At 39.3% G+C, this 27,707-nt stretch overlaps 1 protein-coding gene across 1 annotated transcript in view; it reads left to right on the forward strand.

Moving 5' to 3' along the window:
* GRM7 (glutamate metabotropic receptor 7) overlaps window positions 1-27,707 on the forward strand; it is a 673,160-nt gene that overhangs the window by 219,768 nt on the left and 425,685 nt on the right. The window contains exon 4 of the mRNA XM_075938705.1: window positions 17,664-17,880. Coding sequence (XP_075794820.1) covers window positions 17,664-17,880 — 217 coding nt within the window. The remainder of the gene's footprint in view (window positions 1-17,663; window positions 17,881-27,707) is intronic.

A 27,707-nucleotide genomic window follows, 5' to 3' on the forward strand; every position in this document is an offset into this window, starting at 1 on the left:
AAATAAAGCATTACATCTATAGAGCATGACCATATTTTCCTGTGCTGAATACTAGACACCTGGTAAAATAATTGGGATTCTAGAATGTTCAATGGCAATAAATCAGAAGTGTGCAGTGCAAACATTCAAATTCATATCAAGGTGACTGAGCCCAGGTGAAAAAAAAGAAATACGGTGTGGTTGGATTCTTTTTATTTACCTTGTATTTAAAGCTTTAAGGCGTGTGTGCACACACACACACACACACACACTCACACTCTGCATGCCTGGCTGAGCCTACCTGTCCTGGTAACTGGCACCACATCTTCCTGAAGCAGCAGCACATGCCAGGGACATGGATGTTCATGTGCATCTTTCCTCACAATTCTACCAGTGTTTGTCACTGTGTAGGAGAGAAGGAACCGGATCTGCTTCCAGCTGCAAAGGAGAGGGTGAGAGAGAGATGACCTGGCCCAAGTCTCTGCAGAGCTCATCTCTCCCTCTCCCACGCTGGCGGAAAGCAGCTTGGCCCTTCCTGCCCACACTCCATTGAAAGGCATCTAACACTTCCCGGCTGCTGCTGGCCACTAGCATAATCCAGCTGCCCTCTAGCCTCTGATTATAGCTCAGGGCAGAAAGGGATTAAGCCCTAAAATGTGCACCACTGTCCCAGGAATCTAACTTCACAGGCTTGAGCAAACACCGATAGAGCAGTGTCTCTGCCATGGAGGGTGCCTAGTGAGTCAAAGGGACCTGGGCTCCTGGCCTCCACTATTGCAACTCTGACAGTGGCAGCAGCTGGAGCTCTGGGCCTAATATCACTGTGAGAGTGTGGCACTGAGCACTCCACGCAGCTCTGAGGACTAGGAAGGGGGCCCAGCACTGCACTCTGGGTGGTCCTGAGGGCTGGCTGCTCCCAGCCCTGTCCCTTCTGCTTGAGGCCCCTCCTCACTTTCCCTTTAGGGCCTGTGGAGGTTGTCAGCTCTACTGGCCTGAAAGGGAGTTCAGTAACTAGGTCTGACTTTTCTTGAAAATTTTGCATATAATGGTACATAAATTGGTATTACTTTCAATGCCATAAATGCCTTGGCTCTATAGGCGCTGCTTATAAAAACTCCCCAAAGTCACAGATTTACTGACTCTGGAAGGTAGCTGCTACCACCAAGTGAAATAAACCCTTTCTTTTTTAACCCAGGGAAAAAGCACTTGGACTTCCTTCCCCAGGGGTACCCCAAGCTCCTCTGCCACAAGAGAGCTTGAAAAAAGAAACAAAAGAAAACTAACTGTGTCTTTGATAGCTGACCTCTCAGGCTAGGCATACACACACACAGTGCACCTCCCGTTTCTTTCCAGGACACAAGAATCAAATCATTGCCTTAAAAAAGATAATTTTATTGACAAACCAAAAAGCTATATGTGATAAAGCATACTTGGTTGCTAGGTGTTACAGAGGAACTGAGTAAAACAAAAGACACAGAACATCTCTGGAATAGTTTATGAGGGATGCAAGGCACTGATCCACACAGAAAAGTTTAACCAAACAACCAAAACAAAGAAAAATGACCTACTCGTGACTAAATACACATTTTCCCTTTTTTTACTCATGATATCTTCCTGGATCAGTCCACTTCCATGCCCCAAATTCTTTGTAGACATGGTAATTCTAATTACCACATGTTGTTGCTTCCTCTAGCCCTTAACTTAGAAGTTCACAAAGAAAGGGCAGGCCAGGTATCTATATGCAATTTACATTTCAGAACTGTATCCCATTGGTGGTTCTGGCTCCCTGACAACACCCTTGCTAGCTACCAGAACTAGGCTTTCTCTTCGATAATCTGTTCCAAATAGTGAGCTCTGAGTCCTTAAGGTGATTTTACAGTTGGAAAATTCTGACTTCTCAATATGTGTCTAAGTCCAGTGGTTCCCAACCTGTGGTTCAGTACCATGGGGGATCTGTGTGAAACTTCTTGCAGCCAGCACATCCTTCAACCCACATTGCTTCCCATTGTTCAGAAAGCAGCATGGGTTGAGGGATGTTCTGGTTGCTGGCATGGAGCCTCGTAGGCAGGCAGCAGTCCCTCAGCCTGCGCTGTTTCCTGAGGCACGGGAAGCAACATGGGTTGAAGGACATACTAATGGGAGCCAGCATGCCCTTCAGCCTGTGCTGCTTCCTTAGTGGGAAGAGGGATGCTGCTTGGGAAGCAGTTTGGCCTGAAGGATGGGCAAGCTGCAGGCACAGCTCTACTGTTTGAGGGGAAGGGCTCATAAAATATTAATAGATTGAAAAGGGGTCTATATCCTTGAAAAGGTTTGGAGCCACTGTCTTAGTCTATTTGGCCAAGATTATCTATGGTCTAGTGTCCTATTGACCTTATATGTGCTGATAGGCAGTTGATTGTGAGGTCATTCAGTGGAATGCAATTTATATTGCAGAATGAAATAGCAAATAGAAACATTCCCTCTCACACACAAACTTACATGATTATGCAGTAATATAAGGAGATATACTTAGCTCATAGAACTGGAAGGGACCTTGAGAAGTCATCAAGTCCAGTCCCCTGTTCTCATGGTGAGACCAAGTACCATCCCTGACAGATTTGCCCCCATGTCCCTAAATGGCCTCTTTAAGGATTGAGTTTGCAACCCTGGGTTTAGTAGGCCATCATTCAAACCATTGAGCTATCCCTCCACCTTCAACACTTGTCTTGTGTTTTTAGTATTTATATTGTTGCTATTGAAAATAACATATGGATTATTAAATGCTTCTTCCCTCCTCCCAGCTTAGCTTCTCGTTGACTTTGAACTTGCAAACCATGTCCATTTGTCCCCACCCTTCTTGTAGATGATTGTGTGAGCTCTCTAATTCACTGCAAGAATAAAATAGGAGATAGGCTGTGATGTGAGCAAACAGGATCTTGTTTGAACACTAATAGCTTTTGTAATTGACAAATGGTGTGAGAAATAATAAGGGAAAAACATGTGAACTGTAAATAGATTTTTTCTTTAATTTGCCATTATACGACAATTCTTAGGTCCTTCTTTAAATGTGTGACTTTTGTTTAATAGATTTTCTCTCAGCTGAACTAGACCTCCATATATCAACAGTGTAAAAGGTATTATTTTTTATTGTGTATATAGACTGTTATACAAACTTTTTTCAGTAGTAAATCAACATGGGTTTATGGGAAGCAGATCCTGTCAAATTAACTTTCTATTTTTCTTTGAGATTGCAAGTTTGACGACAAAAGATAATAGTGTTGACTTAATATACTCAGACTTCTAAAAGATAGTTGACTTAGTACTGCATGACTTTTTGATTTAAAAAAACCCTATAACAATATCCAATTAATATTGCACATGTTAAATAGATTAAAAACTGCCCATTAGGTTTCAAAATATAATTGTAAATGGGGAAGCAGCTAGTGATGTGTTTCTAGTAGATTCCACAGAGATCAGTTCTTGGGCCTACACTAATTAATATTTTTATTGATGACCTGGAAAAAACATACAATAATCATTCATAACATTTGCAGGTTACACAAAAATTAGAGGGAGTAGTAAATAATGAAGAAAACTACAGCCAAACGGGGTCAGACTGGGTATTGTCCATCTAGCCCAGAATCCTGTCTTCTGACAGTACCCAATGTCAGGTATGTCACTGATGAAGAGCAATAGAATTTGTTTGATAAATTGAGTGCAAGCAAACAGTAAGCATTTTGATATGGCTAAATGTATACACCTAGGAACAAAGAATATAGACTGCTTACACAATGAGAGAATCTATCCTTGGAAGTGATGATTCTTAAAATAAACCAATAGATTTGGAGTAGTGCTAATGAGGTTCTTGGAGAGACAACCTTGGGATTGTCAAATAGGAATATTTTACCTCTGTATTTGGCACAGGTGGAGAAGGATATTGATAAATTGAAGAGGGTTCAGAGAAAAGCCACAAAAGTGATTAAAGGATTAGAAAATAAGCCTTATCATGAGAGACTTGAGGAGTTTAGTCTATTTCAGTTACCCAAGAAAAGGTTGAATGACTTGAATACAGTTTATAAGTACCTATATAGGAAACAAATATTTTATAATAGACTCTTCAGTCTAGCAGAGAAAGAGATAACTCATTCCCATATCTGAAAATTGAAGAGGCAAATTCAAACTAGGAATAAGGTGTCAATATTTAATAGTGAAGGTAATTAAACACTGGAACAATTTACCAATGGTCTCGGTTGATTCTCCATCACAGGCAATTTTTAAATCAAGACTAGATGTGTTTCTAAAATATCTACTCCAGGAATTATTTTGGGGAAGCTCTGTTGCCAGTATTATACACAGCAATGGACATCCTCAGTGGGCCACATGAGTAGTTATTCGTCTAAGTGGGCTGCAAAATTGTTGTAACTAAATCTCTTGGGATGGAGTAGTTTTTCTAACTGCACTTGTGCAATAGAATTGAATTTGCGAGGGGTGCCAGTTGAACCATAGCTATGCTTTGATTTGAGGCAGAGGATGCACATGGCTCTCTCACAGTCAGGGTATGTCTACATAGCAGTTATTTCGAAATAACTGACATTACTTTGAAATAACAGTACAAGCGTCTACACAGCAATTCCATTATTTTGAAATAAATTTGAAATAACGCACGGCTTATTCCAACTTCTGTAAGCCTCTTTCTATGAGGAAAAACACCTATTCCAAAATATCTGACGAAGTGGGTCTTTGCCCACGAAAGCTTATGCTCCTACACTTCAGTTAGTCTATAAGGTGCCACAGGACTCCTTGTCGCTATTCCAAAATAGCTATTTCAAAATAGCTGTAGTGTGGATGCTCCCCTGCTGCTATTTCAGAATAGCTCCTCCCCGGGGCCATTCAGTGCCTCCTAGTGCTCTAACTTGAGGTAGCACATCCACATTAGGGAAGCCAGCCTCAGACTAATTTTGAGGCTTCCCTGTAGTGTAGATGTGTTTTTTTTTAACTAAGCTATTCTGGAGTATTTCTTCTGGAATAGCATATTTAGAAATAAGTGTGCAGTATAAACGTACCCTCAGTGTTGTGTGCAATTATCACACATATAGTTTCATGTGCCCTTGCTTTACACAAGTATCATTTTAGTAATACTGGTAGGACAAAAACGACAGATGGAAAGCAGCACAATCTGGCAATACTGTATATGGGCAATAGTAAACAAAATATCTCATGGGCCACATGAAGAACCTCAATGGGCTACAGATTGCTCACCACTGGTTATATAGGAGGTCAGAATAGATGAGTATATTAGAGTTTCTAAAATGCACAGATTACAAGGCCCAAAGGTCTGAGTCCTCATTAGCTGGGAGGTATGTTCATCCTGTTTCTTCTTTGTCCTTACTCAGGCCAAACTCCCATTGGTGAAAGTTTTTTTCTCAGGATTAAGAATCAAGAAAAACTAAGGAAGGCCTTCAGGGTATGGGCCGCAGACATAACTAGTACAAAGCTACAAGTAAATTTAATTCAAGGGAACGAACTGATTATATACAATTCACATCGTGCTGAAGCCATTTCTTATGCAATTAGAGAAGTAAACTTTGAACATAGTTGTATTAACTGATGATTAAGTCCTAACACACGAGATTTCTACATGTGTAAAATCTATGGGCTAAACTGATTGATAGCTGTTAGTCATGCATCGATCCATACCAAAGCATTCTATAGCCAAGTGAAAATTCTGCACTCTCCTTTTATTTTGGAAAGCACAGTTATTAGCAGGGTTGTGTGGTTCAAATAGTTTTGTACTGCATTTCCAAACAAGATCATCTCAAGAGGCTGTGTCAGATTATTTTTTTGTCATTGTCAAGAGACCATATCAATAAAGCTGATTAGAGAGTTGAAAATGGAATTGCCATAAACTGTGAACTTAATAGTACCTCAGTGGGAGTTCATTAATATCTTACTAGGTACGTTCATACGTTATCTTAATTGCACATGATCCTTGGTGAAAATGTCTTTTTTTTTTTTAAATTGTGAGACAACTGTCCTTTGTCAGGTGCCATCCTGTTTTGAAACTTTTATGTGTGACTAAGTAAAGGGATGATAATTCAATCATATTTTAATGGAACAAGGTTGTTTTTTTATTGCTACTGTTAATATGCATTGGACCTTGGCAGAAATGAGAGAGGCAAAAAGAGTGAGAGGAAAAAAAAGAAGTGATTGAAGTTGGAGGCTCAGTGCGATTATACAGAATCTAGATGTTGAGTGTCAGGAACAGTAAAACAAATTCCTGATTTGTATTCTGTGTGTCCTCGTTGATGCGCCACCAAAAGTTTCCTTATTTCATAGTCTCTTCTTTGTTTCCAGCTGGGAGATGAAGAACAGAGAGGGGAAGATAAAATGAAGAGGAAAAGTGAACTCTTATCAGACTAAAGACTACTTGAAAATATAGAAATACTTTCCTAATATTGAAAAAAACATTTGGTTTACCATGTGTGCAATGGTTGTAGTCGCCACATGGATGCTACATTATGGCAAATAGCACAGGAGATTCATATTGTTAAGATGTGGCCTGCATGATGAAAACTCTTAGGAATGCCACTGTGAATATATTTTTAGGGGATCATACTGTGCTTGATGTTGAGAATAGTTCTCTCCTCTTACTCTTTGATATACATGAGTACTTTTCAGACCCCCGGATATTATCTGTATATATTACAAAATGATTATGTATGTTGGTCATCAGAGATCAAATTATTTCCCTTAATGGCAGAGCGGTGTTAGACAATAGGATAGGAAGTACACCGCTAAAAGATTGGAGTCACCTTAGGAATGACAGTGAGCTACTGCGCTCCAGAGTAGTGTAGTTGAAAAGGACTTCGATTCCTGATGTTTTATGCTCTAGTGCACATTCAGGTGAAATGGCTATCTCCTTCATACAAGTGTGAGGGAGGGGAGATGTATTCAACAGAAATTTCCCTTATGGCTTAGCCAAGCAGAGTCAGCTTTGTGTTAAGTTTGTATTTCATTTGTCTTTTAGTCACAATTCTGCTTTTAGAAAAGGAAAGAGTAGCTTAGTAGATCATGGAAAAGGTCTGATTCTACTGTGTTTTTATTCCTAGAATGTTTTCTGTATAGGCTTTCATGGTGTTCAGTGAGTTCAAAGAACCCTACCTCTCAAATAAAACAACTAAGTGTTGTAAAGGAATCCAGAAGAGATCACTCTTCATTAAAGGGGAAAAAAATAAACAGTCATTCTGATATCTAATGTAAAAGAATTACAATGTTTAATCACTGGCTAATACAGTATAATCAAGTCCAATTGTCCTTTGTTATTTTAAGCAGAATATTACCTTTGAGGACCATGTAATACCTCAAACACAGTATAGGCAGTCCCCGAGTTACGCGGATCCGACTTATGTCGGATCCGCAGTTACGAACGGGGCCCTCCCTCTCCCTGGTCTCCAGCAGACCAGGGAGAGGAAGCAAAGCGGCGGAACACGCGGGCGGCGGAACACGCGGGCAGCAGACAGCCCAGACTTGGGGATGCCTGGGGTTCTTAAGTTGAATCTATATGTAAGTCAGAACTGGCGTCCAGATTCAGCCACTGTTGAAACTGATCAGTTTCAGCAGCGGCTGAATCTGGACGCCAGTTCCGACTTACATACAGATTCAACTTAAGAACAAACCTACAGTCCCTATCTTGTACGTAACCCGGGGACTGCCTGTATGTCTTTACAAAAATCTGAAAATTCTTCATGAGCTTGATCAGCATTTCTCAACCTTTTAAAACCTTGCTCCCCTTCAGAAAAATGAAATCAATTGTACGCTCCTGCTGTTTACAATATGGTGTTAATAATGACCTGTTTCTTATTTTATACATCATAGCTAGACCCTTGTGCCCCCTATCCATGAGGGGAGACCCATGCTTTGAGAAACACTGGTTAGATTATGCCTCTATTGCATGGGTGCACATTAACAGTGTGTCTACACAGTAGTGCATACCTTGAAATAAGTTACACAATTTGAGCTATGCAAATTGCGTGGCTCATTTTGAAATTTGAAATTTGGCACTGTCAACACAGTGTTAATTTTGTAATAAATCGCTATTCTGGAATCTTCCTTAATCCTCATGCAACAAAGTTTACAGGAAGCTGGAATAAGAAACGCTTTATTTCTAATGTGTTTCAAAATAGCAGGTGTGCTGTTAAGATGAACAGAACGCTATTTTGGGATTACAGACGTTATCCTGAAATAGTGCCGCTGTGTATATGTACCCTAAAGGATATTCAGGAAGGTAAAATGATTTCCCTCCCATTCTTTTCCAGATAGTGCAAAGGTCAGTGAGAACTGAAGTCCTTGTGCTTGCAGAGCAGAAGTCTAGTATCAAAATGCAAGGGCTGTTCAGAAAAGAGATTTTCCTGTGGGAAATATTGACATTTCAAAATTAGCTTCTGTTCTGAATCAGAATGGAAAGTCAAAATAACAAAAAAAGGGTAATAGAACAAAACATTCTAAAAATGTTTCATGTCCAAAAGGAAACAATAAAACGTTTTGATATTTTTGATCAAAATGAATCACATTTTCATTTTGAATTGACATTATGCAAAAAAAAAAGTTTTGTCTTGCTTATTGGGCAGCTTAAAAGAATTTTACCATCACAATGAAGTTAATACTATCACTTTGATCCAAAATAGCTGTTTGAAACTATAACTTTTAATTCTCCATGTCTTGCCAGAAAATTTAATGTTTTTCATTTGACTTGACATTTTTTTATTAATATGCAGGGCTAACATTAAAAGACACTCTAGTTGTTCTTGTTAAATTGATAGGAAGAGGATAGTTCTTTATTTACTTGATAAATATGCACCATTTTATCCCTGCTTAGAAGGGTTTTGAATGAGAAACCTTGCAGTTAGCTAAACTAACCCATACCATACAGATTTAAGATTGGACTCTTATGCTGAGATGGTGTTACAAACACATTATATACAGTGTATAAAGAAAATTTCTGAATCTTTCCTGTGAATTATCTATGACACATATGTGCTTAAACAAATTATGTCTTCCATTCAACCTCTCTTCTCTTGCTGCTTTAATCCTTCAGAATTCCTTGTAATGCTGGATTTGTTGACAGCCCAATCACTCCCAGTAGCAGCAGAGTGTGATGTTTCATTGCAGGTTCAAACAAGTCCATCAATGATTATTAGCCAAGATGGGCTAGGACGGTGTCCCTGGCCTCTGTTTGTTTATCAGAAACTAGGAATAGGTGACAGGGGATCTGTCTTATATCTGCTTGTTAATTCTCTATGCAGTACCTGTCATTGACCATTATTGGAAGCCCAGCATGATATGTTCCCTTTGGAGTACCACCTGGAACTTGAATATCATTGAGCCCCTCTGATCCACTAGGCTGTTGTCCTTCTTACACAGTACTGCTATGAGAAGCTAACAAAGTCCTCACCAGCATACATACACGCAGGGACTCACCTAGATTTACAGTTACATACAGGCTTTCTGACCAGCACCCGAATGGGAAGGCTATAGCCAGGGCACCAACCAAGTCCTCAGGTAAACCCGTAATTATATTGTCTTGCTCTGCACGGGGAACTGTACAGTGTAAGCTCATAAAATCCATTCCCTCCTTCAATGTGGAGAGGAATATTCAACAGCCTTTGTTCCTGAATTACGAATCACACACACTTCACTCCAACTCAGTGATTTAGATAAAGCAAAAACAGGTGTATTAACTACAAAAGATAGATTTTAAGTGGTAGCAAACAGCTCAATGCAGATTACCTAGCAAATAAACAAAAAATGCAAACCAAGCTTAATATTTGAAATACATTAAATATGAATAGTGAAGTCTCACCCTAAGAGATGATACAGGTAGACTGAAGAATCTTAAGGGGCAAGCTGCACTTGTTTACAGATTGGACTCCCCAGATGTTTCATTCACAGGCTAGAAATCCCTTTAGCCTGACTCCTGTACTTCCCCCAGCTCCATATTTGTTCCTGATGTGTTCCCAGGTGTCTTCTTGGGTGGGGAAGGAAGAACTCCATATAATGTCACTCTCTGCCTTATATATTTTTGTATATGATGAGAACACTTCGTTCCCAAAGCTTGGCTCCCAGACTGATCTGTGGAAAAATACTGGCAGCCCAAGATGAAGTCCAGAGACATGTGGTTTCATCACATGGCTGCTATGGACTCTACAAAGACATTACATTGAGGCTGTCTAGCTCATGTTTCCAGGAAGGCTTCCCAGGTGGGAGTCTCCTAAAGCCTATTGTTTTTTTCCTAATGATGCATTGACCTGGTTAGGCCCTTTCCCACCATGCTATCTAGACTGAAAGCATTTTATTTAATGGCCATCATGCAAGTACAGAAATAAAGATACCTAGTCAATATTCATAACTTCAGGTACAAAATTATACATGCATGCATATTGGATAATCAGAGTAAGCAACTCATAACTTTTCCAATGATACTTCAGATGATTTATCTTGCACAAATTTGTAATAATTACGCTATAATCATATCACAGTAATATCACTGTGAAGAATATGGAGTGCAGTGGGTAGAGGGACCTTTGGTTTGACCTAGTACTATTCTTAAACACACAGCAAATAGGGATTTGAAGGGGGGAGAAAACAAATTCTAAAGGTGTTTTAAGAAGTCAGGTATACAAGGGGAGGGTAGTGCTAAGGTTTTAGGTATCTAGATTGGTCAAGATATACAAATACTTCCCTTAATTTTCAGGTAGAATTCAGAGCATATTTATTGTTACCATGTGACAGCTCTTGGAGGCATAGGTGGATGGTATTGGCAGTTTCCATGTGTTTACATCACAAAAAAACGATAAGAATTGACGCTTAATAGGTGGTTTCAGAAAATAGGCTAAGGATCATACAGAACAACCTTTTTTTCATTCCTAAACATCCCTCAAGGTCAAGATTAATTAACATTAGTGCTGCAGTGTTGCTTACAGTGCCACTGTCTGAGCTATCCTGTATTGTACATGGGGTAAATAGAAGGTAAAACTGGCAAGTCCGAATCTTGTCAGAAACTTAGATTCACATTTTACAAACTTGAACATTGTGAATCTCCTTTTACAAGAAGTAAATTAGCCATTATTGGAATGTTAAATCTGAATCCCCTTGATTTTCCATGGGCATGTAGATCTAAATTTCAGGAGTTATGGATAAAATTAAGGCCATGTTGATGTCAGTAAGAACATTTATTTCCATTGACTTGTGTGGGGCAGAATTCTACCCCAGGGGTGTGTGTGTGTGTATTGGATTCAACATTGGTTCCAAACCCAGAACATGACACTTTTCTAGTTCTGGTTTAGGCATGGTTGAAATGTCACAATATTTTAGCCCAAGAAGATAAAGAATGGTTGATTTCATGAAAGCTCTGACATTTTTATTTACAGTGTGATGAAGATTGGTTAATTAAATCCAGATGTGAAACCTATGTCTGAAATGATCTCAGACTAGATTCGGACTCCTAATCTGAATCCAAGTGTTACCTTCTGGGGTCATCTCCAGTGAGGAAAACATATTTTATAAATTGTCATTAAAGCTTCAAAACAAAATGAAATTATGCTGAAACTCATGAGCCTAAAGAGTTAACTCAATGGAGTCATCTGAAAGAGGAAAATAGAAACTTAAATGTTCTATTTTCATTATTTCTTACATAAGACTCTATTTTTTCATCTTAATAATATCTTCACTCAAAATAGCACAATATCACGCAGGACCATATGACAGAGGATTCCCATTTCATTTAATGGGGGATGCACCCATGTTGCTGAAGCTTGAGTATTTTCCTTTAATTAGTCAAGGATATTCCAACAGTTATGCTTCTTAAATTGTTCCAAGGATAATGTGTAATTCTCAAGAGTATGACCTACACCTGACATTTTTCTAATTATTTGATATCTTAATGAGTTGGGTAGGAATTCAAAAAGTTCAACAGCAAAAATAATATATTCTGTATGTTTAAGCTGACATGAGCAGATGTTCACTTTTATGTATCTGGAATGCTGACTAGATTCAGGAAAAGGATCATGGGAATAACAAATATCCTTCTGGTATGGCTTTGTAATTTTGTCCTCAGTTAGCAAGCAAGAGGGACCAATTTTGGTAAGTCCTGGAAATTTGCCCATGCACCAGTAGTGAGAGAAGAGTTTGAATGACAGGGGGAGGGGGAGAGGGAAAGGAGGAATGGAATGGAAGCTCTGATATATTGTGCATAGTTGAACTGGAATGTTTGCACTGCATATTAGACCTGGATTTTATTTTTTCCCTCTTGCTACATTAAGAAAATCTGTCTAAAAATCATGTCCTTGTGGAAAATGCATAGACATTGAGAAGGAAACAATACAAATAACAGGATTGGTTTTAATGTTGTAACTGCTACATGCAAATTGAAACAGACAGAGCTGATTAACATTTCATAAGTGAGAAAAAAAGATTTTGAAAACAAAACATTTGTTTACATTATGAAAGTACTGGACAAAATTCAATGAAGTTTTGCTCCATAGTGGAGTGAAGAGCATATCTTTAGATTTTAGTTAATAAACATGTGATACATACATTGGGATTCATTTTGTTCACATATCTGAACAGGTTAGATACAGTTTTTAACTTGTGTAGTTTACGTTTATAGCACTCATCCCATTGCACAGTTGTTGAACACACAATATTGTATATTGGACCAGACTTTAATTTAAGCAGTGCGTATACAATGCCACACCTTTGTCCATGGTTAACTATGTTCTTCTGATACCATCCTATTAGGATGAAAACTGAGCTGATACCTAACCAAATAAACTTTGGTTCCAGCATTATACAGATTGGGAGAGGAAAATCCCTCTTAATTAAACCAAAAAAGTGTTCAGGTAATTTTTTTAAAAATTGCCAATAGTTAGAAATGTAACAATACTATCAGTTCTGGTACTTGGAATAATCATAGGAGTGCAGATCTTCCACTGATGTAAATTGTCATAACTCAGTTAACTTATATGAAATGCTGCTGACAATTTATATCAGCAGAGAATCTGTTTGTAGGTATCTCCTATATAGTCTGTATAAGGAATATTGCTGAAACGGATGTAACAGATCTATCGGTCCAAGGCAGTGTTCTCAGAATGTGGGTCAAGACCCCAAAGTGGGTGGCAACTCCATTTTAATAAGGTCACCAGGACTGGCTTAAACTTGTTGGGGCCCAGAACCAAAGCCTGCATGACTGCCTGGATCCAAAATCAAAACTTGAGGGCTTCGGCCTTATGTGGTAGAACTCAGGTTATAGGTCCTCTACCTGGGGCTGACCCCCTTGTGCATCTGCTTTGTTCCCCTTTACTAGGGCAGTGTGGCTTTGTGTTTGCCATACTTCCCCACAGCACAGTGGAGCTAGGCATGTTCAGGGTTCAGTCCCCCATCTTGTGACCGTGTAGTCACTTTTGTTGTTAGAAAGGGGTTGTGGTGCAATGATGTTTGAGAACCCCTGATCTAACTGTCCACATACTAAGCCTTAGATTTTTGAAACTGGTCTTTTAAAGAGTGTGACAAAAACTTAGAATAGGAGAAGCAAAAGTCAGACTACTACAATGAAGAATTCATTTCTGTAGCAGAGAGCAATTTCTATAATCAGAGTTGAAAATGTAAACATTTTTAGGGTAATAATTTATAGCAACAAAGCATGATATTTGGCAAGCTCTTGCACACAAAGTTCTTACAGATTTCAGTGGGAGTTCTGTGCAAAGAGCATAGGTAGGATCAGGCCCAAACAAGGGATGTAAAATCCTAATTTATTAGTTAATTGATTAAGCATTCACCAGCAGGGGGAGAGAGGGGTACTCCACCCTGGTTGCTTCTGGCCGCTTGCAGGGCTGCCAGCTCCTAGCCCACTGGGCCCTATGTGGGAGGTTGCTCCCTAGCTACCAGTTAGCCATTACATAGTAAGTATTACTTGCTGTGGGTGATGCTTACCAGGAAGTGTTCCCTATAAGATGCTCAGCAGCACAGCTTCACAGGTGGTTTAAATGTGTAGCTCGAGAATGCCGGGGGGTTATCAGGAAGGTGAAAGCGCAAATGGAATTGTGACTGGCTAAGGATGTGAAGGATAACAATAAAGGTTTCTACAGGCATGTTAAGAAGAAGGTGATCAGAGAGGGTGTGCGGCCCCTAATGGATGAAGGAGGTAACCTAGTGACAGATGATGTGGAGAAAACTGAAATACTCAATGCTTTCTTTACCTCTGTATTCATGGACAAGGTGGGCTCCCAGACTAATGCGCTAAGTGACACAAGATGGGATGAAGATGGACAGCCCTTGGTGGGTAAAGAACAGGTTAGGAACTATTTAGAAAAGCTAAGCGTACACAAATCCATGGGTCCGGTCTTAATACATCCGAGGGTACTGAGGGATTTGGCAAATGTCATTGAGCAGCTTTTGGCCATTATCTTTGAAAAGTCGTGGAGATCAGGAGAAATCCCAGATGATTGGAAAAAGGTAAATGTAGTGCCCATCTTCAAAAAAGGGAAGAAGGACGATCCAGGGAACTATAGGTCGGTTAGTCTTACCTCGGTTCCCAGAAAAATCATGGAAGGGATCCTTAAGGAATCCATTTTGAGGCACTTGGAAGAGAGGAAAGTGATTAGGAATAGTAAGCATGGATTCATAAAGGGAAAGTCATGCCTGACCAATCTGATTAGCTTCTATGGTGAGGTAACTGGCTCTGTGGATGGGGGAAAGTCAGTGGATGTGATATACCTTGACTTTAGCAAGGCTTTTGATGCGGTCTCCCACAATATTCTTGCCAGCAAGTTAAGGGAATGTGGATTGGATAAATGGACAGTAAGATGGATAGAAAGATGGATAGAAGGCCGGGCCCAGTGAGTAGTGATCAATGGCTCGATGTCAGGATGGCGATCGGTTTCTAGCAGAGTGCCCCAAGATTCAGTTCTAAGACCGGTTTTGTTCAATATCTTTATTAATGACCCGGATGAGGAGATGGATTGCACCCTCAGCAAGTTTGCGGATTACACTAAGTTAGGGGGAGAGGTAGATATGCTTGAGGGCAGAGATAGGGTCCAGAGTGACTTAGACAAATTGGAGGATTGGGCCACAAGAAATCTGATGAGGTTCAACAAAGACAAGTGCAGAGTCCTGCACTTGGGAAGGAAGAATCACAAGCATTGTTACAAGCTGGGGACCAACCAGCTAAGTAGTTCTGCAGAAAAGGACCTGGGGTTATAGTGGATGAGAAGTTGGATATGAGTCAACAGTGTGCCCTTGTAGCCAAGAAGGCTAGTGGCATATTAGGTTGCATTAAGAGAAGCATTGCCAGCAGATCCAGAGATGTCATTATTCCCTTTTATTCGGCTCTGGTGAGGCCACATCTGGAGTATTGTGTCCAGTTCTGGGCCCCCTCACTACAAAAAGGATGTGGACACATTGGAGAGGGTCCTGCAGAGGGCAACCAAAATGATTAGGGGGCTGGAGCATATGACTTATGAGGAGAGGCTGAGGGAGTTGGGTATGTTTTGTCTGCAGAAGGAAAGAGTGAGGGGGATTTGCTAGCAGCCTTCAACTTCCTGGAGGGAGGTTCCAAAGAGGATGGAGAAAGGATGTTCTCAGTAGTGACAGATGGCAGAACAAGGAGCAATGGTCTCAAGTTGTGGTGGGAGAGGTCCAGGTTGGATATTAGGAAAAACTATTTCACCAGGAGGGTAGTGAAGGACTGGAATGGGTTACCTAGGGAAGTAGTGGAGTCTCCATCCCTAGAGGTGTTTAAGTCTTAGCTTGACAAAGCCCTGGCCAGGTTGATTTAGTTGGGATTTCTCCTGCCTAGAGCAGGGGATTGGACTTGATGACCTTCTGAGGTCTCTTCCAGCTCTATGGTTCTATTATTCTATGATTCTATGAATAAGTGTTGTGTCTTATAATGGTCACATTAGACAGGCATCTGAACCATGTCTAGAAATTACAAAGTGTCTCTAGATAAGATAATATGTTTCAGCAATTGTTGGGATTTTAACACTGACTGTAGTTCAGTAAGGGTATGTCTAGACTTGCCCCCTACTTTGAAGTAGGAAGGCAAATGAAGCATACCAAACTTGCAAATCAAGTCCGGGATTTAAATATCCTGCACTAGATTTGCATATTCCCTGCTGGTCGCCATTTTAGAAATTCACTAGCCCGGAATAACTGCCCGCGTCTACACGCGGCAGTGAAACAGGAGTCCGATTTAAAGCCCTAACTTGAATTAGCTGGTATTCCTCCTGCAATGAGGTTTACCAGCTAATTCGAATTAGGGGCTTTAAATCAGACTCCTGTTTCACTGCCGTGTGTAGACGCGGGCAGTTACTCCGGGCTAGTGAATTTCTAAAATGGCGACCGGCCGGGAACATGCAAATCTAGTGCGGGATATTTAAATCCTGGGCTTGATTTGCAACTTCAGTATGCTTCATTTGCCTCCCTACTTCGAAGGCAAGTATAGGCATACCCTAAATGTATATATCTGCTCGACTGGCTTTATTGCTGTGCTGCCGTCTTTCCATAATTATTTAAAGGCATATTTGGGACCTCATCCTGTAAGATTCTTGGGGACGTTCAGTGATTTTAAACTTACACTGATCTCAGTAGGAGTTGAAGGAATTGAGGACTTTCCAGGATTGATCCCTGGGATGTATTGTTCCTTCCTTTTGAGAGAGCGAGAAGAGCAATACACATTGGTAGGAATGCTTTTGTAAAGATAGGAGGTGACTGTCAGAGCATACCAAAATATTTGTACTTTAGCATGAAATATTGATGTTTCCACAGGCATAAACCATCTTAAATTTATTATCATGCTTGGGCACATGGTGAGTCCTTCTCTCTAAGCTTCTCAGTTGAACTTCAGGTTCCCAAACGATTAGATACTTGTAAAACCTGATGACTAGTAAAAAGGATATATATACAGATTGTTCTGTTCGCTGCTTTGTTTGGCCATGGTAGCCTCAAGGGAAGAAATAAATAGTTTGATTTGAGCTAGATTAATCCCAACAAATAGAAGAACTCAGAGGGGAATTTGGAAGAATGTTACTTTTTAATTTTTCTACTGTGGTTTTCTTATGAATGAGCCATTTGTTTTAACTTGGAAGCTGAAGATCATGGCTTATTAGAAAAAAAAAGTGTCACCGCTGCCATAGGAACAAAAAAGCTATCCACACTAAAATGAAATATCTAGGGCCTGATTTTGAAAATGTCAGGTGCAAAACTGTGTACAATTGCATGCACAGTTTGTGCATAGTAATGAGGCTCCATTTACAAAGTGGATATCAGGAGATGTAAACGAACAGTTAAATGAACAACTGGCCAATTGTATATGCTACATGTGATATGCAAAGGCAAGAACAGACATTCTGTTCACAAATTACTTATTCAGTAGCACAATAGATATTTTTGAGTATCAGTCTCTTAAATGTGTTTGAGAATTTTCAGAACGAACTGAAAATAGTTTATTTCGGTGATTACTTTGCTTGTAATTTGTTCACTCCTGAAGTAATTTACTAGATGGATTATTTGACTTGCAAGGAGGTACTGAAGGAGAAAGAAAATAACAGACAGATATATGGTGGACTAACAGAGGTTTAGCTGAAACTAATGCTAGAACTATGGCGAATTTATGAACATATTATTTATCAGTAACCTTTTTTTCCCTGCAGATTCCCCAGATCAGTTATGCCTCAACTGCCCCAGAATTAAGTGATGACAGGCGCTACGATTTCTTCTCACGAGTGGTCCCTCCAGACTCCTTCCAAGCACAGGCAATGGTTGACATTGTAAAAGCTTTGGGGTGGAATTATGTGTCAACTTTAGCATCTGAAGGAAATTATGGAGAAAAAGGAGTGGAGTCCTTCATGCAGATTTCCAGAGAGGCAGGTAGGCAAAGCAAGTATTGTATGTATTGGACAGATATTTAAGTGTTATATGTTGTACTATTCTTCTCTGCATAGAACTTTGACTCTAAAATTGTTTCACTTCCTTATAATGCCTCAGTAATGGCTCCTGATACTCTCATTCTTAAATTACTCAGGGGGTTCCAGAAACAAAGTACTTGAGGGTTTAAAACTTGAATGGTTTTCATGCACTGTTGGAGAAAATATGAAATACTGAATTGCTTCTGGTATTCTAGTGTAAACTATTATATTATGATGACATGGTACAAGTTAGGTTTTGAAATACTGAGCTTTTATCTCTACACAGTAAAAGTTCTTTGAAAGCAGAAAATTATTAGACACTGACTCATGTCATACTATACCTGCCCACCTTTCAAGCGACTTTGAGATACTGTATCAGTTTTGTTCTCCATCATTTGTCTTGACAAATGTATTGAGGAAAACCATTCTCTTCTGTTTGAAGGGGAAAAGCCTACTGACCTGGGGAGAGAGATCAAATACATTTATTAAAAAAAAAAACCACACCACTTCAGGGCATAAGAGTATTTGAGTCCAGAGCTGTCATGTGTTTTTGGTACTGGGATTGCTTTGACATAAGTGGCTGAAAAAAATCACATTCCCAAAAGTCTAAACTTCAAAAGAAATACCTCAAGGGTTGATATCACTATACTGGAATATGTCTGCTGGGTAATAGTGATGTTCTAGGCAAACAAGTAAATACACTCAAGATCATCTCATCTGAAGAAGTGGGTTTTGCCCATGAAAACTCATGATACTATACACATCGTTGTGTTAGTCTCCAAGGTTCCACTAATTTTAAAAAAAGTTGTTTTTAAGGGAATACACTGTCATACTGGCTTCATTTCTCAAAATAGACTAGGAATTTCTGAGGCATCTGTGGGTATAAGAAAATGAATCCATCACAAGTTAAGCTCTTGGAAGTGATTGTTTTTATTTTATAGGCTGAAGAATTTGAGGATCTCTCATGTTCCAGTTAGGGTAGGGTACTTATATTGAAAGTAAATAGCATCTTTTCTTATATAAAATTCATCTCTGTAGATATACGGTGATATATTTTGGCAAGAGTAAATATAAAATAGAAAGTAATGTTTTATCATAAACATTTTGTTACTGTTATCAGAACAGTGTCTGGACCTTCCACCCTTAAGCAAGTAAAACTTCCATTGACTTCAATTGGAGTAAAGACTGAAGGACTGGAACCATCTCAGTAGTGACGGATGGCAGAACAAAGGAGCAATGGTCTCAAGTTACAGTGGGGGAGGTCTAGGTTGGCTATTAGGAAAAAGCTATATCACCAGGAGGGTGGTGAAGTACTGGAATGTGTTACCTAAGAAGGTGGTGAAATCTCCATCCCTAGAGGTTTTTAAGTCTCGGCTTGACAAAGCTCTGGCTGGGATGATTTAGTTGGGTTGGTCCTGCTTTGGGCAGAGGACTGGACTCGATGACTTCCTGAGGTCTCTTCAAGCCCTATGATTCCATGATTCTATAATTCTCTCTCCATATTATTAATGAGAAAGCATTCTGCAGGGCAGAGATGGTAATGGGGTTTGCAGTGGTCTCAGATAAGTTTTGTCTTCACCATTTTTACAAAACTGGTTCAGAAGCACACGTCATGCATTTGCAGATTACCTGTATTATCCATGAGTTGCAGAGTGTGAGCCAGTTCACTCACTCCCCAAACTGTCACTGAGTAAATTGTTGCATCTCATTCGTCAGCATAGTCTCTGTAAGAATTGCAGAGGTGATGCTTCTGCACTTGTAAGAGTGGGTCTTTAGAAAAAGGGAACCTAGAAGTGTTTCATTCTGTTAATATTACAGAAGAAGCTGGAATTTGCATAAATTCCTCTGTTCATTTGAATACATATTTATGTGGTATTAAAGAAAATGAGTTTGGATTTAATGCCACAGGAAGTGACAATATGCAATATTCATTATAATTTCAAATTCAAATGAATCACAAACACTTTTGCAAAATAATACCGAGCATGTGTTTTCCATATGAAGGACAAACTATTGTGCTGTAATAATGTTGTGCTTCAGATGTTTTACAGAAATAACTTAGTAGAAAGAATTGTTCATGTAATCAACATGAAACTAAACATATGTCATAAAAAAGCTAAAAATAAAGCATAACTGTATAGTTACCCTCTTAAAACCAGTATGAAGTGCGTGGTATATAGGTTAAGAAGCTGGCAGGTATATTGCATAAGATTGTTTCATATAAGTAGCTTGTCTTGTCTGGGAACTCATATTATTTAATCTTATATGATTTATAAGATTATAAATAATAATTTATAACAAGAAGCAATGGGCTTAAACTGCAGCAAGGGAGGTTTAGGTTGAACATTAGGAAAAAGTTCCTAACTGTCAGGGTAGCCAAACACTGGAATAAATTGCCCAGGGAGGTTGTGGAATCCTCATCTCTGGAGATATTTAAGAGTAGGTTAGATAAATGTCTATTAGGGATGGTCTAGACGGTATTTGGTCCTTCCATGAGGACAGGGGACTGGACTCGATGATCTCTTGAGGTCCCTTCCAGTCCTAGTATTTTATGATTCTATGATCTTCAGTGGTACCTCAAATGCTGTGCAGCATCTTTTTTTTTTAAGTCTCAGCTTGACAAAGCCCTGGCTGGGTTGATTTAGTTGGGATTGGTCCTGCTTTGGGCAGGGAGCTGGACTTGATGACCACCTGAGGTCTCTTCCAGCCCTAGGATTCTATGATTCTATGATCTTTTTCTTAAGATTGCATTGACTTCATGCATGTTACCCTGATATAGCTAAAGTGGTACTCTGAGTGTATTTAACATCTTTCAACCATTTCCCTGGCTTCTTTTAAAAGTTCAGAATGAACAGAAAGCCCTAGGTGATCCCATTTCCTAAATATTTTACAGAGATGACAACCAAATGTTCAGGTATAATTTACTGGAGATAGATATTCATAGCAAGCAATGAAATGGGTTCCACCCACCTGCCTTGATAGGTGGAAAACTAGCTTGACTGGGGCATCCCTGGTAGAAAGGGGAAGGAGAGCACAGATGGAGGGATGCAGGAGTGGAACCTCCCCTTCTAGAGTCTTCATATACCTATAGGCCAATTGAGAGAGATGTAAACTTAAGAGAGTCTATCCCAAGTTAAATAGTGTGAACCCTATGACCCCTGTACTTGTACCAGTTAAAATGCCTACTATGTGGGAGTATGTGTTACGTGTTATACGTAAGAACTTCAACCTGTTACTTAAAATTCATCCCTCTGTTTTCATTTACTGCCATGTCCAGATTAAGGATTATTTTGTTACCTCGGGGATTTATTGAATCATTACATGACAAGCCCTGTTTAGGGCTGAAACTGACTAAGAAAGGCCTGGAGTCTCCTGGAATCAACATCAATCTCCCAGAGTGTATTGAAAGCAATAAAATTTTAATAGGATATTTTAAGAAAATGGCATTATCATGTTGGGGGGAAAAAGCCTTCAGGAATAGCTTCAGAGAGAGTTGGCAATCCGACCCTGTTTTGAAGCACTGGGTAATGGTGCTGCCCAAAGAGCAGATATCGCAAAGTGCCTCCTGATTCCCCTACGGTCCGAGGGGCATGAACCCCATACTTTCTCCCCAGCTCACTGGTGCAGCTGCATTGGCCAGAGCACCAGGGGGCCAAGCCACAGTCACAGGATGGACATAACAGTTCTATGGAGGTCAATCTTCTCACTCTGTTGCTATTCATGGTATGGATGCAAAACAGTCCCTTGCTCCTCAGTAGGTACACAGAATGGGCCAAAGATCATAGCTTAGCTGTGGGCCTATGTGTAAGGAATTCACTCCCTCTGGTGATTTGCCTTCAGTGTATAGTGTAAAACATATATGTTTAACCAGCTTCTTTGGCTGGCCACTGTGACATTAGTGAAGGAGTTCTTTGAAGAGGTGATACAGGGAAATATTTTTAATGAGTCTCCCAGTAGGGGTCTACACGTCTACACTGTGGGGGTTTTCCGGGATACCTCTGGTATAGTTATAGTTATAGTTTTCCCCATTTCTAGTGAGGCAACTAGATGATAGTCTAAGACAGTGGTTCCTAGCTAGGAATGCTTGTTACCCTGGGGGAAGACAGGGATCTTCCAGATGGTACATCAACTAATCTAAATATTTGTTTATTTTTACAACAGGTGACAAAAAACAATAGTCAAGTTAGTGCAAAGTAGAATTTCATACAATGACTTGTTTACACCGATACACTGATATTTACATTGATATTTATGTTCCAACTGATTTATTTTATAATTATCATTTAAAAATGAGAAAATAAGCATTTTTCAGTAACAGTGTAATGAAACTTGGGGGTATATGATAAATCAGACTCTTGACGGGGGTACTGTTATGAGTAGGATTCCTATACTATATTAATTAAAATAACACAAAATAGTACTGGTTGGACTTCTATAATCCAGACTTCCATTTTTTGATAACATCTTGTATCCCCACCGATGCTCCCAGGCTGGAGTATTCATGGGGAAAAGCTGGCCCTGCATTCAGCAACTCCACCACCACCCTACCAGAACTTCCAGAACATTGCAATAGATCATTTGCAGCGTTCACGCTCAGGGAGGGAAGAAGTGTAAGGATGGGCAGGGAATGCTCAGGTGAAGAAGCAGGATGGCTGTGGAGCCCTGCATCCAGGAACACAGCCCAGCAGATGTAGGATTTTGTGCGCTCCCACAGGGCTGTACTTTTGGCCCCTGGCCATGGGGCTCCACAGCCACCCAGCTTCTTCCCAACTTCTTCCCATGAGCACTCCCCTCACTTATTCAATATACCACAACCAGAAACAGCAGAGCAGACAGCATTGACATCCTCTGGTCCACAAATTCCCTGATTCAGAACCAGCCAGGTCCCTATATATATATATATATATATATATATATATATATATATATATATATATATAGGGACCTGGCTGGTTCTGAATATATGCCTATATATATGCCTAACTATGTTTTCAGAAGCCGAGCAAACTGTACTTTGCAAATATGTTCGGATAGAGACCCAGATTTGCAGTTCCAGCTCCTTCCACTTTGTATTGCCTGAGATGTGATAAAAAGAATGTGAATTGGCTGCAATTGGCCAGTGGAGAATTTTCTTGGCAGTTGGGATTTCTCAGCTGGTGATAATCTGGCAGAGCCAGCACCTGTGCCAAGTGACCTCTACTTATCTGGTTTAGGAGACATAGAGGGATGAAGTAGGTGGGGAGGATGGAGAGGAAAATTCCAGTACACTGTGCCAGTTCTCCAGGTAGTTTTCAGTCCCTTAGGGTATGTCTACACAGCAACATTATTTTGAAATAACTAGTGTTATTTTGAAATAACTTAAGTCTGCATCTATACAGCAGGCAGTTATTTCAAAATAATTTTGAATTACTGTCAAACTGGAGGACTTCTTACTCTCACTCTTGTAATGCTCATTGTACAAGGAGTAAAGGAAGTCAGAGGAAGAATGTTCTGTTTTGAAATAAGTGCTGTGTAGACACTCCCAATTTTGAAATAAGATATGTGATTGATGTAGCTCAATTTGCGTAGCTTATTTTGAGTTATGCCCTGCTATGTAGATGCACCTTTAGAGATCATAGTCAGTGGTTCCAAACTAGAGGTTGTATGGATTGGGAGAAAATGAAAATTGGAAGCCACAACTGGGTTATAGACATTGAGTTTAATGCAAAAGGGAATCCGTTTGCTAGATTCTAACAATTCTCTTCAATCTCCAATTTGTGGCAAAAAAGTTCTCTTACATTTTGTGTCTCACCAAGACTGGTCACCAGTTCATCTTATCATAGTAATTGCAACAGTGATTAGAGTTTTGCCAGGGTTTTTTTAATTTACTTTCAAAATATAAACTTTGCCTACTACTTTGAGTTAATATCTCATCACAAAGTGACTTTTATTATGAATACCTCAAGCCCATTTGGGTATGTCATTGTGACAGGAGATTGAGATTTGAATCACTCTGAAATCTCTGGGATTACCTAACTATGAGAACAGTCTAATTAGGGAATATTTAAATGACAAATTTAAGTTATCAATGAATATTTAAATTTCAGTTATTTCAGATTTTATTTTTAAAAGATTAATCTGTATCACAAGGTTAATTATTGGGTATAAGAAATAGATAGAGGAACATATTCAGTGACAGACACCACAGCAATACTTTGCATATGTCTCCTCCTAGCAGGCCCTAAATTTTATATATTTTTTCTAAATATTCAATTCCCTCTTTCCACCTTACACATTCTTGAATTCACCCTCCCTTAGAAGGAACCTTGACTACTTCCCACACTGCACAGGTCCTCTAGTGCTCACTGCACAGACTGGATTTATATGGGAAAGGTGATAAGTTGCTATTGTAAAGCCATACTTCTATACTACCTCTTTCCTTACTCCTCTGGGTATTTACTGAGAGCCTTCTCCAGTCAGACAACTCAGATTAGGTGTTGGGTTGGGTATTTATGCCCAAATGATCTAATTTGAGTTGTGAGTGTAGATTTCTCACCCAAGAAGCCGCGAGTGTAGACATAGCCTATTTGTTTATTAAATAAAGGAACTGAGATTCAGGATTTCCCAATATTCTGAAGGAACCGAAAACAAGAAAATATGGGTATAGTATTTCCTTTCTCTTGATGTTGGTTAAAGATATGAAAAAATACATCTATTATTACCTCTACTGAACATTCGACGCAAAGCATTTGTAGTGTCCTTGTTAGAAAAGTTACTACCATTTTTCTAAATCATCAAAAACTTCTCCCTTACTCCACTTTAAAATTATAGCCTATAACTAGACGCACAACACAGCAGAATGTCTACCTATCTTTCAGGAGGGAATAATGGATTAGACGAGGATAACTATTTTCAATAATTCATTATTTTAGTGCCTTCTGTTTTCAGTATCTTTTAAGTACCATACAAATATTGGTTTAATGTAGCCTGTAGCACCACTGTTCAGTAGTGTGATTATATACACCTTATGTTCATTAAGGTCTTTGCCTGCCCATACACAAATGATTTCTCAAATGAGAATCATTAACAGAGTGAGGAAAAGAACCTGGAAATCCTGAATCTCAGTTCCTTTATTTAATAAACAAATAGGCTATGTCTACACTCGCGGCTTCTTGGGTGAGAAATATGCAAATGAGGCTAAGCGTGGAATATCGCCGAGCCTCATTTGCATACCTAATGAGCCACCATTTTTGCAGAAGAGGCTCTTGCGCCAGAAGGAGCTGTCTACACTGCCCTTTCTTGTGCAAGAAACCCCTCCTTGCGCAACGCCGTTATTCCTGAAAATAATTGGTGTAGCAGCATTGCTCAAGAGAGTTTTTCTTGTGCAAGAAGGGGCCGTGTAGACAGCTCCTTCTTGCGCAAGAGCCTCTTCTGCAAAACAGCAGCTCATTAGGTATGCAAATGAGACTCGGAGATATTCCACTCTTAGCTTCATTTGCATATTTCTCACTCAAGAAGCCGTGAGTGTAGACATAGCCATACTGTTTCCCACTGAAATTATCAAAAAACTTCTAAGTCAGAAGCCCTTTTTTCCCCAAGTTATATTTGAATAACTGTACACATTTTCTTTCCTTATATTTATTTCTATATAAATAGGACATTTCTGTCTCATACTCATACTTAATAGGTTTTAAATAGTAGCTCACTCATTCAAATAAAGCAAAAAATCTAAGGTTTGCAGGTATGTACTGCATATACATTTACTAGGATAACAGAATTGTATATTTAAAATATTTTAATTATATATCATTGTGAACCTTTACAGACAGTAACTGCAGAATTGTGAGCATGCAGCTTTATCCTCTGAAAAGCTTTCTTCTGTGGAAAGACTGTAGGTGGAAGGTGAGTGTTAGCTCCCTGAAGTTTGAGGCAGCTTCTTCTTTTACAGCATAGTGTTTGTTTTTCTTTAAGACAATTGCTGGACTCATGTTCCTGAAAATGTCTGAGATCTAAACATTACAAGAAATGATTGTAATAGTTTGATTGAACTTCCTGTAAAATCCAGCCAAGAAGTGTCCTGTGTAATTCAGAATTTTAATGCCATGGTGGAAAAAAACCCCAACACCTTCCTACCATTCATCAACAGATCACCCAATTTCATGGCAAGTTCCTTTAAAGCCAGGGTGACACTAAAGAGAAAGGTCAAATCAAGATATACTCCGGCTACATTAATTATGTAGCTGGAATTGACATACCTTGATTTGAGTTTCTCCACCATCCTCACAGTGGGAGGCCTATGGGAGCAAATGCTCACTCCTCGTAGGAGCAAAGGAGTGCCGTCCACTGACAGGGGTACCCTCTGAGTTCATTTTAGTGGGTCTTTACTAGAACTCCAGAAGATCAATCGAGGCAGTGTCGGTCTTTCCTGGAGTGAAGACATGACCTTAGTCTTTCTAACTGTCTGCACCTCACTACTACCTGACAAATCTTAATTGCTTGTTTTACAGACATAAGGTAGGTGAGATAATATCTCTTTATTCGGCTACTTTGTGTTGGGGGAAAGACGCTTTCAGACTTCCCAGAACACTTCATCAGATTTTCTAGTACAACTTCAGACTTGAAGAAGAGCTCTGTGAAACTCAAAAGCTTCCTTCCACCAACAAAAATTGGTTTAATAAAAGGTAGTACCTCTTATACCTCGTTTCTCTCATACCCTGGGACCAATACAGCTATAGCCAGACTTCATTTTAAGTGGTCTCCTACAGCATGTGCATACCCCCTATTTTTAACAGAATGTCCTACTTTGTGATTAGGTCAGACACTCTACTTACTTTTTCCAGACCTTAGGCCTGAAGGCTTGTCTTTAGCTCCAACCGAAGTTGGACCAATAAAAACTATTACTTTACCTATCTTTCCTCTCCCTCATCTTTGTGTTTATTAATTGAAGCTGATGTTTGTGCTTTGTCAGGTATTGCATTAGCACAAACTATTGTTAGGTAATAGCAGCGAAGCGGGGGAGCGGGAAGTAGAGTGTTCCTCCTATCTTTGCAATTTCAGCTGTAATAATATGCACAAGCTTTTAGATATGTGACATTTTTGTAGGTTCAACAAGAACTACTAGAATCTGAGTAAAGTTTGGTTTGATCATGTTTTTCTCTTTGGTAGTGTATCAAAGGTACTTTCTGTTAGTTCACTGCAGTATATGTACACACTTGTGCTGGAGGGCTTTTGCAATAAAGAAAAACACTCTCTGTGGCAAAGTTCCTGGTTAAGCAACTTATAGAATGAAAAAAACAGGAAGATGATTGAAGACAGCAGACAGAAATTTAAAAGTTCCTCACCCAAAAAGCAGCTTTGTGAACAAAATAACTTTGAGATAATTTCATATACTGCGAAAGAGGACTCAGGTAGACATTAAGTGCTGAACCAAAAATCACTGATTTACTGAGTAATGATGTTTTTTTTGGAAGCAATGGTAATAAAATCTGATATTGAGTGCCCAGGGTAATCAGAAAACAGTGGGGATCACATAGTACAAATGAATTCTTGTTCCTAGGAATGAATGAATTAGAAGACTGAAGAATGGACAGTGCAGTTTTTTTTGTTTGTTTTTTGTTTGAAGACTAGCTAATCTAGGATAACACTTTGCTTAGCTTTATTTCTGTGAACTATAGTCATTTTAAATTTTTGCACAGTATGGTTGTTTTTTAAGGTTTTCCTATTGAATAATGTTGTATTATATACATTTGTATTAATTTATTATATTGAGGCTGAAGGATATTTTCTTGGTCTCATGGTCTCATTAAAGTC

This window comes from Pelodiscus sinensis, chromosome 11 (genome assembly GCF_049634645.1).
Source record: "Pelodiscus sinensis isolate JC-2024 chromosome 11, ASM4963464v1, whole genome shotgun sequence".
Classification (NCBI taxonomy): domain Eukaryota; kingdom Metazoa; phylum Chordata; order Testudines; family Trionychidae; genus Pelodiscus; species Pelodiscus sinensis.